This window comes from Petaurus breviceps, unplaced genomic scaffold, assembly GCF_028583685.1.
Source record: "Petaurus breviceps papuanus isolate PSGF00001 unplaced genomic scaffold, PetGlider_PUasm1.0 37, whole genome shotgun sequence".
Taxonomy (NCBI): domain Eukaryota; kingdom Metazoa; phylum Chordata; class Mammalia; order Diprotodontia; family Petauridae; genus Petaurus; species Petaurus breviceps.
Genome location: NW_027186296.1, coordinates 69891352 through 69902281, shown reverse-complemented (window position 1 = coordinate 69902281; position 10930 = coordinate 69891352). Strand labels below are relative to the sequence as shown.

The 10930-nt window shown below is 34.1% G+C and overlaps 1 protein-coding gene across 2 annotated transcripts in view; it reads right to left on the bottom strand.

Moving 5' to 3' along the window:
• Positions 1-447: 447 nt before the first annotated feature.
• ABHD17C (abhydrolase domain containing 17C, depalmitoylase) overlaps positions 448-10930 on the bottom strand; it is an 85883-nt gene continuing 75400 nt past the window's right edge. For both annotated transcript variants that reach the window (XM_069098684.1, XM_069098685.1), the window contains 2 exons: positions 5365-5544; positions 448-1981 (listed from right to left, as the gene is read on the bottom strand). In XM_069098684.1, coding sequence (XP_068954785.1) covers positions 1762-1981; positions 5365-5544 — 400 coding nt within the window. In that variant the 3' untranslated portion in view covers positions 448-1761. The remainder of the gene's footprint in view (positions 1982-5364; positions 5545-10930) is intronic.

Below are 10930 nucleotides of genomic sequence, written 5' to 3'. Positions count from 1 at the left end.
ACTATACACAAGGCAGGTGTGTTCAGGTGGCTTTTGACTCATTAACAATGGTTTCAGAGCCATCCTCAGACATGTGTGCCTTCTCCACTCACTGAATGGTGTACCCACCTGAACTTTAATAGCTTGTGTTTATAGATAGTTACAGTTTAAAAATCTTTCTTACTGGGGCAGGTAGGTGGAGCAGTGAAAGGAGTACCGGCCCTGGAGTCAGGAGGACCTGAGTTCAAATCCAGCTCAGACATTTAACACTTAATAGCCATGTGACCTTGGGAAAGTCACTTAACCCCAAATGCTCTGCCTTCCCCCTCCAAAAAAAAGAAGAAAAAAAGAAGAAACAGAAACAAAATAAAGTTTGACACATTTCTTTTTCAAGTCCAACAAAATGTATTCTTACCTTGTTCATGGTTTAGTTTTTAAAAAGATAAAGGAAAATCACACAAGCCAATATGCTCTAATCCATGCATCCTTTATTCCATTACAACCACTGTGTTGCATTAAGCAACAGTACACAAAGTGGCAATCAACCCCAATCAAATTTTACAACATTCTGAGGCTTGCTTACAGTACATTTAAGGCCTTTAAATCTGGGGAAAAAACACATACAACAACAAAAAAAAATCCCAATCCCCAACCTATGAGTAGTGTAACAATTTTAAATGTCTTGCATTTCTGATGCATTTTCTGTGCCATTCCAGTGTCAAAAACCAAATGACTTCTAAACTAAGATTAGTTTAGTGAAACTTTTAATTACATAAATTCATCAAAACATAAATGTATAATTTATTTTTTGTCTTGGAAATATTATAAAAATTTTAATAGCAAAATAACAGGGATAAAAACATATTAACAAAATGTATTCAATCATTTATAAACAAGAATTTTGCAGTTTGTTGTTGTAACTAGACTTAAATGAAAATTACCAATTAAGAATCTATGCACAATGTAAATTCAAATATGTACAATCCTTTTAAAAAGTCTACAAGGAATGCTTTACAGAAGGAAAGTCTGCTATGGCTCTTTGTCAGACCAATCAGACAATTTGAGTATTAAAACTGCTAGTAATAAATTTACACTTTAAAAAAACATTTAATTTCTTTTTTTTCTTTAAGAATATTCCAGTTATATTTATATAGTTACAGTTGATAAAATATGTTGGTGGTAACTCCATCATGTTATTTCTTATGTTTTAGGAAAAATGGTAATCTTCTGAATGGTTTGCTTGGGGAAAAAGATCAGTACATTAACAGGAATTATTGAGAGAGAAAATTTCATCCTGATAAACTTTCCAGTTACAATACCACAGCTAAAAAATTCACAAATTAAACACTACTCCCTTAGATCAAAGCCAAGAATCCATTTAATAGAAGCTGTAGTTAGACAAAAGCAGTATTCCAAATACTGAGAACATTGGATTAAAAAAAAGTCTTGCATGAAAGAATCATAAATGATCAGACAGAAGAGAAAACTGACTGTGGGATATTCCATATAGCACTAGAAAAGTGTCCCCATGTTCAGCTCTCATTTCACTTTCTCCAAGGTAATGAAGCTGAAAAGGTACAGCTGTTTATCACATTATGTGCATTATAGACTGATTTCCATATACAAAAAACTGAGATTTCGTCAGATATTTGATTAGAATACCCTAAAGATAGGGTATTTCTTCATAGTTATAAAGCCATTACAGCTATCCAGTTTAAAGAGTGTGCAAAAACGGGTAATTCTTCCATTCACAGTAAATGAGGTAAAATCATGTATCCTTCTTCAGGAATTAGGGAGTTCATGAGAGATGAACTGTTTTAGTCTTTCCAGATATTGTGCATAAAGCTCTATGTCATTATGCCCTGCCCCTTCTACCCAGAGGGGTTCGACTGCTCGTGGGCATCGCTCATACATTGCTAGACCATGAGAAAAATCTATTACCTCATCCTCTGTACCATGAATTACTAAAACAGGAGAGGTTACTTTAGATATCTTGTCAATGCTGTAAAAAAGAAGAAAAAAGAAATTAGTTATGCATATATAGAAAATATTTTTTGTTGGCAAGTTAACATACACACAAAAGAAATTTCTTTTCCCTTTTCAAAGTTTCTACAGGTGGTCAGAAAAATAAAGTTGTAAAGTGACATCTTGGGTTTATTGATACTTGTATTTATGCAATGTGACTACAAAGTAATAAGACTGCCTTTTATACAGACATATATAACTTGTACATTCAAATGAATGTTGGACCCCTATAATTATTTTGACAATGCAGCCCCCAAAACCCAACAAAAAAAACAAAGACAATTTTAGACTTCCTCCTTTGGGACTGTCTTCAAAGCTAGCTCATAAACTACAGAAGAAAATCACTGCTGACTATAGTTAGGCCTCATTTCAGTTCCCTGAGTGTATTAACAATTCAATGAACCTGATTTATCAGACTTGGCTCCCAATAATTTTTGGCTGTTTCCAAAAGTAAAATCCAACTCCAAAAGGTGAAAATTTGCCTCTGCTGAGACAATTCAAAAGAATATGCCACATGCATTAAAGACATCCCCAAAAGAGGTGTTCCAAAGACAATGTGAGGAATGGTAGTGTCACTGAATTAAGTGTATAGCTTCCCAATGGGACTATTTTAATTCTACTTCACAGGGGACTACAAAATGAGTCTCATTAACCAAATCACACTTCATATAAATCAAGAACAGAGAATGACTCCCCAACAAGTCTTTCTCTTTCATCATGTGGAGAAAGCAAATCGATTAGTCTACTTCTTTCACCTTTGGTCTCTCCAAAGCTATCAAAAGGGGGTTAACTGGAATCAGTTGTGTGGACAGTACTTACAATGAAAGTATTTACTAGAAAGTCAAAGTCAAAGATGAGTCATATGCTCTAAAGACCTACAAAAAACCATCAGGTATCCTTTGGTAACCACTCACCAAAAAATGGTCATTTTTTTAATATAGTACTTTAAGAAGTCATAAGAAGTTGCCAAAGTTCACTAATCTCCATCAGCTATACTGCCATATAAAAAGCAAACTTGCCCTAGATTCATATCTACAGTTTGGAAATAGGTTTGGGCAGCTAGGTGGCACAGTGGTGGCACAGTGAATAGAGCATGGGCCCTGGAATCAGGAGGACCTGAATTCAAATCAAGCCTCAGACACTTGACACACTTACTAGTTGCGTGACCTTGGGCAAGTCACTTAACCCCAACTGCAATGCCTATCCCCCTCAAAAAAAAAAAAAGGAAAGGAAATATTTCTAGAATTCTCTATTTCTAGAACTGAAGTTCTAGAAATTTTAAGTATTGGAGATATAAATTCTATTCATTTCAGAAAGTACTGGTTGAGTTTATTCCATATATCCATGATTGCTTAGTCACGTGAGATAAGAAATAAACTATCTAGAGGTCCTGGGACAAACAACTGATAAGAAATTGATTAAATTGCTACATCATTCTAAACCCAAGAAAAAGATGAAAATTAATTTAAAAAAACAACTAAAAATCAGTTCTTATTTTAATAAAAATAAATTTTAAATTATCTTTCTCAACAGAGATAAACATTCAGACACATACATGTGTGCATGCAGAGAAAAATGACACAAGGAAAGAATTGGGAACTAAACATGTTGACGAGCAAGGAACACTACTACATAAAATGTCAAGAGTAAAAGTGGAAAATGGGGAAACTAAACCTAACTTCAACTGTTTTGAAGTTTTCCAGATTTGAAAATTTATGGCATTATCAATAAAGTATTGGCCTATTTTTACTTAATATTGCTGAAAGAAGAAGCAGCTTCTAGTATGAATAGGGAAAAGCCTCTTGAAAAGTTAATTGTTTAAATTTAAAGGAATAAGTTTCTTATGAGTCATCATAAAAACAAAATATTACTTTTATTCATTATAGTGATATTTTAAAATTACACTTCTGAAGGCAGAAAAAAAAATCTGTTCACATTTAGGTAGTTAATGCCATTTCTTCAACGAAGACAAATACTGCAAAAAATCATCAAAGTTGAATCCAGAAGTATTGCTATGATATGATTAAAGTAGCCTGAGGCCTATATATTCACATAATTAAATGATCTTCCAATATTCTAGTAATTTATCTCATAATGACAGCAATAATGAATCACTTAAAAAATAAATCAAGAACAGAGAATGACTCCTCAACAGGTCTTTCTCTTGCATCATGTGGAAAAAGAGTACTGTAAGATTCTAGGGTTTTTTGTTTGTTTTCAAACATAATACTACTTTGATATACCTAGTTCAATTATTACATCATCTTGGAATAATTGTGCTTTAATAATGAAAATTTCCAGGGAGAAAATTATATTTAAAAGTATTAAAATACATCTCTTAATTTGGAGAAAGATCATATTATACTTTTGAATTAGATGAAAACTACTCAACAATTCAAGAAAATTGTTTGGCACCTAAAGCTTTAAGATTAATGTATTCACTTCTTTTTGCTCCCATTAGTTGACAATGAGAAGAGAGGAAGGTATTTATTTCCCTTGATAAAGGATTCAGGTCTGCAGCAGCCCTGTGGTTTTAGCTCTGTTCTATGACAACCCATGAGGCGGACAATATAAACCATTCAGTGTCAGGAGCGCCCTGAAATTTAAGCTGGCCTGGGATCACCCTGGTGTCTAAAATATCTCTGGATAATCAAATTCCTCACTGGGTCAGGAATTCTGGATGAAATGGGAGGTGAAAAAATCTACTAGTCAGCACTTCTGATAAAAAAAAATCTACTAAGAAGTTGAAATAGTTAAAAAGAGATCTGCATAAATATTAATTATAATAATGGCAAATTTTGATTACATAGTATGCAGCTTATCAAGCTACCAATCCTGAAAGGTAAGCATTAGCAAGATTATGCCTATTTTACAGATGAGGAAACTGAGTCTTAAAGAAGTAAAATTGTTTGCTTCAGGTAAAACAGTTAAGTGTCAAAAAGGAATTCAAAATTAGGTCTTCTAATAATTATTCATCTCCTACTACCAATGTGGTCATTGTTTTATTTAACATTTTGGCTATTTATTGGCATAAATAAGGATGACGCATTTTCTTTTGTATGTATTACACTGAATGTACAAACTGGCATTTCATAACTACTGATGCACATGTACTAAAATAGGTATGATGAGTTTTAAAATCTGTACCACTCATTTGGCAAGTAATCATATATTAACACCTTGTCATATAATTTCTATTTAGGTTTTCTTGAGTTTCTGTCTTTCCAACTAAAATAAGATTCTTCAGGCAGGGTCAGCATCTTCTACTTCTTCCTATCCTGTGCAGTGCCTCGTACATATCAGGTGCCAAATACTTTTTGGTTAGTATTATTAGTGTCTGATTTATGAATTCATACCTACCTTGGAAAAGCATCAAAGCAGTATGTTTTCCTGGTGTCAGGAAAAGCCACTCGTAAACCAGACATCAAAGGGGAATGGAGGATTACAGCTGCACATTCATAACGAGATGCCAAATCTACTGTAGGGACAGTGCCAATACTTTGACCATACAGGATAATGTTCTCTGGACTTACACCATACCTGAAATTTTTTTAAAAAGTTTAAATTAATGTTAAGAACAAAACACCCTTACCTCCCCCTCCACCAAATTCACAGACAGCCACTTCAGCCCACAAAATTGCATCAAATCTGCTGGAGCTAACTCACCATTTTCCCAGTTCTGAAAGCTATTTTTAAATTAGCTTTGCCACTGTTCCTAGAAAGGGAGAATCAATCCACTCCCCTTATCACCACACTCATCATTCCTATAACTTTCTGGATTAAAGTGTATCTCTCTGGCCACCATTACCTCTGTGTGTTGTCTGTCTTGCTCTTTTCATTTCTATCTCCAGCAATTAGCACAGTACTTGATAAGTACTTAATAAATGATATTAAAATTCATTTTAACCAACAAGTAAAGTTTATGATGTACAGAAACATGGTGGAAACATGTTTTAGTTCTATTTCAATTAAAATGGACAGTCTTAAATATACTACAAATCAGAGACACAATGTCTTTTTGAGAACTTCTCAATAAAAGAAGTGCATTACATATTCCAATCATCTTTCCTTCATATTTTCCAAATTAGTAATAAACATCTCTAATATAAAAATAAAATAAGGATAATAGCAAGTCTAATATGTTGCTTTCCAAGGTGGACTTTTAATAAAATACTAATATAACAATCATTTGTTAAGTAAAAGTGAATAGATGCTTTTTGAAGACAGTAGACGTGTCCTCCTTAACAAATCCAGATCCTTCAACCCTGTTGCACATGCTTGTCTGCTCAACTAAACTGTAACTGCTTAAAGAAAGGGACCATGCCATTTACTACTTTGGTACCACCCTACAACAACTAATGTAGTGTTAAGTATATTGTAGGTGTTTAACCAGTAATTGCAATAACTTGTCAACTCAGTCTGAGGCAGGAAATTCCAAATTCTACCCCAGAACTGTGGGACCAGAGATGGTTCCATAGCCTTTTGGAAAAAAAAAAAAATAGGGATTCAATATTTGTAAATAGGAAGCAATGTTAAAATTCTTATATCCTGAAGACAGTGTAGTTTATTGGGCATCTTATGTTGTGAAATTACAGAAGCTAGGGTTTCCTTCTTATGGCAATGCTATCTCCAGGTATGGAAAGGGACCATAGTCTCTACAAAGAGTGTGTTTTTTGCCAATATTAAAGATTTTTTACTCTACCAATATAAATGAAGTTTTTCCTTCATTCTGTCACCAAAGGAGAAACTGTAATTATTTAGAATTTGCAAGGCAATTTTCACTTTTCAGCTGAATCACCTAATATCATCATCCTTTCTGGAAATTTCTTTTTCTTGGTCTTTAGAATCACTGAATGTCAGATCTAGAAATGAACTGAAAGATCATGCAATCCTCATTTTACAATTGAGTACTGAGGCCCCAAAAGATGAATTAGTTCTCCAAAGCAACTAATGGTGGCAGAGTTGGGATTATAATCTAATTCTCACTGTATTTATCATCCTTCCTACTGTTCCCCTGAATGCCCTTGTGCTTATCCATGTTAATGAACGCACATGAATGAAAGTATTAATATGCAGAGCCATATTTGTGTTACCAGACAAGGCACTCTTTCTCCCACTTTCTTCCTCTATCTCCTTTGCTCATAATATTTCAGGTTCCAATGTATTAGTTTTTTTATAAGCTAGTGTGGGAACTTTAAAAAAAATAATCAATATCATTGTTTTAAGGGGAAATATATGCTGTGATATTTTGTGGCTTGGTGAAACAAATATCCATTCCTCTCCTTTCATCACTGTGTAAGAAGGGAACACAGCAGCTTTTGCTCTCTGAGACAGAACAAAACCTGCTTCCAATACAGGCCATCCAATTCTTATGAATAGTATAAGACTTTGCAAAACACATTCTCTAAAATTAATCAATCAAGACTACTTTATTGGGGGAAAAAACAAATCATGTCTTCTAGACAAGTGATTTCAATTGTGCTTTAACATAATTTGGATCAAATATATATGAATAATATTAAATGTTAATGTTACATGCACAATACTTAAACTTTTCTATCTAAACCAATGCTAATGAGGGATTTTTAGTGATATATTGGAAAAATACTACCAAAAAACCCTACTAAAATCCAATTTAAAATGGATTTACATTGTCATGTAGAATAAATGTTTTCTGTTTGCATGATTAGTTTTAATTTAAAATGCCATGTAGTAAAAGGCAGAGAGAAGTTTGACCTCTATCTTAAGAAAAAGATTTTCCTTAGTATTATTCCTATACCAGTAGTATAATCTACATTACTCCACAAAAATATCTTCCTTGTCAAACCATGATAATAATTCCAAGACATTGGAAATGTCTCCTAGACATTATAAAGTTGCAGGTAATCCTATGGAAAACTCAGAAGTAATTTTTAGAAGCAAAATCAAAAAAGGCAGATTTGAAATAATGCAACATCAATAACTGTTTCTCAAGACCAGTTCTGTTGCTTTGCTTTATTTGTAATGAACAACTGTTTCACATTGATAACACAGGAAATTGCTCAGAAAAAAATTATACCAGTATAACTTTGAATAGCTGGCCACATTACATTTTTAGAGTTTTTCCTATCATCAGATGTCAAAGAAAGGCTTCACCCATTAGTCACACATACTATCATTTAAAAAAAATATCAATGATGCCACTTCCAAAATATAACCTGCCACCTTCTAACACTTCCATCTCAACCTTCATTCTAACAAAGAAATTTTTAAAAAGCAAACAAACCAGTTAAACAAAACCTACTATCACATCTAAAAGTATCCCCTTATTCTACACTACTGGCCCTTCCCCTTTCAATGAAAGGAGGGAGCTGCATCTTCTTACCCTCTTCTTTTGGGCCACACTGGCTCATTATCATTACACAGCATTAGGTATCATTTTATTGTTCTCATGATTGACATTATTGCAGTCACTCTTTAAATATTTTTCTTAGTTCTGCTTACTTTAGCACTGGCCCTCTTTTCCTCAATGTCCTCAAAAAGACATGGCAAATGCTGATTCTACTCGGCCATGGGAAGGAAGGTAAGGGAGAGAAGCCCTTGGGGTTGGGAAAAAAGATGGGAAGTTTCAGAGATGGTTAGGGGAGAAATGAGGGAAAAGCAATCAGAAACCCAAAGGGGTCCCCACACTATGCTAGGAGATTGAGGAGGCTTAGTTTTTGAAAGTCTGTGCAAAGAATGAAGAGGGAAATCAGAATCAAGCTACCAGAGATATAAAAGAAAGAATGAAAAATCAGAAAACCAAAAGATAAGGCATTAACTCTCAATCAGGTCAAAAAAAAAAAAGAGAGAGAAGGAAAAATGAATAAAAATAATATGAGAGGCCAGGACACAACGAACAACTCTTATGCTACAAAGGAAAATGCATCAAAAATTCCTGATGAAAATAAAGCTCTATGGATTCTCCAAACAGAAACTTCAGAAGAGGGAAAACATTTTAAATCAGAGTTCTCAGTGCAGAATTAAAGACGTCAAAAAGGTCAGAAAAATTAGAAATTTCCATGCAGAACAAATGACATCTGGAATAAAAAAAATCAAAAGTTGAAGGAAATATGGCAGGAGATGTAAAAAGCAACAACTTTAAAAGAATAAGTCAATTCTCTACAACCTAAAGGAACTAATGATAAGATGGGCAAAGATTACAAGGTCTTCCAGCAGAACATGATAAATTCCTAAACTTGAATATCTACATTTAATTAAATTGCCCAGAACTTCTGAATAGAGACAACTAAATACTGATTGAGGCCACAGATTGCCATTTAAGAAAAACCCCATGCTTAGGAATCCAATGAACTACTTTATTAAATTTCACAATTTCTATAACATAACATATTTTGCAAGCAGTCAAAAGAAGAATCTTTAGCTATGAAGTAAGGAAGGAGGAAGGAAGAAAACAAGATAATGCTTAAACACTAGTAAGTGCCAAGCATTGTGTTAAGCACTGGGGAAACAAACAAAAGCAAAAAGAGAATCTTTGTACTCAAGGAGTCTACATTCCCATGTGCAAGACAAGACACAAAAGGGATCTGAAGGGCAGAATGGTTGGGAGTTGGGGAGGAAAGCTTGCCTGGGGCCCTCCACAAAAGGTAAACTCCAGGAAGAACTCACCATTGGGAGAAGGGCCTTACAGAGGACTGTTCAAAGCAAAAAGGGCTAAAAGATAATTGGATTTTCTAGGGTCCTAGACCAAGGGGGAGAGTTAGGATGAGAAAGTGTCAGAGGCTTGACTCTGAAGCCTGAAGCCAGGAGAGAAAGAAGCACTGCTACATGGAACCTCCAAGAGAGAAGTTCACTACTGAAAGGCAAAGACAATTAGAGGATCATTCAAACCACAAAACATTGAATAGAATGGGGGGAGTGAGGGGGTGGGGGAGCTAAGGAGTTCAAGCTGCAATACAAAATATTGTATCCTAAAAAGTTGAATCTAATTATTAATTAAAAATAGTAGGTCCTTCAACAAAAGAGGAATTTGAGGCAGTCCTGTGAAAAAACTCAGAGGTGAGCAGAATATTCTGACATTCTGACTTACTAAGAAAAACATAAGAAAGATAACAAAACACAATTATCAAGAAAAAAAAACCTAAGTAGTATAACTGGTTCTCGTGTTTATAGACTATTAAAAAAAAAAGAAAAGCTGAACTAGAAAAAAGGAAAAAAACATACATAAAGATCACCGGGGAGAAAAAAGAACCTGATAGCCTACAAATTTAAAGGAAATTTAAAGAATCAAAAGAAAGAAAGAAATGATTTAGTACTCCCTGTACTAAATCCCATACTCCTCTATAAGAAAACCAGGATGTTTTGTAGAAGGGTTAACACAGCAGGAAATGTCACAAATAGGGAGAAGGAAAGGTATGAGAAAGAGGGGTACCAGAGATAGACTTCCAACCAGTCCACAGGAATACTTTTCAACAAGAGTTGATAGCTGTGGGGGGTAAGATAAAACACTGGAATACTGTGATACGGTGAATAAAAGGTTAAGCTTGTCCTTGAAGAGGAAAAGAAAGGGAACCTACATATAATAATGGGGAAGAGGGAGGTTTATGTTTGTTAAATGAATGGGGCTTGTTCGTTAATGAATTTTGTCTAGGGAACACTAGGAAATCACTTTCTCCAAAAAAAGGTTGTATTCTCCAAGAGCTTCTTTCTACCCCAGGAAAAGGGATCAGTCAATCAATCAATAAACATTTATTAAGTCCTTACTATGTTCCAAGCACTGTGCTAAGTGCTAGGGATATAGAAAGAGGCAAATAACAGTCCCTGCTCTCAAGGAGCTTACAATCTAATTTGAAACAATATGCAAACAAATATATACAAAAACAAGCTATGTATGTATATGTGTATATATATATATATATATATATATATATATATATATATATATATA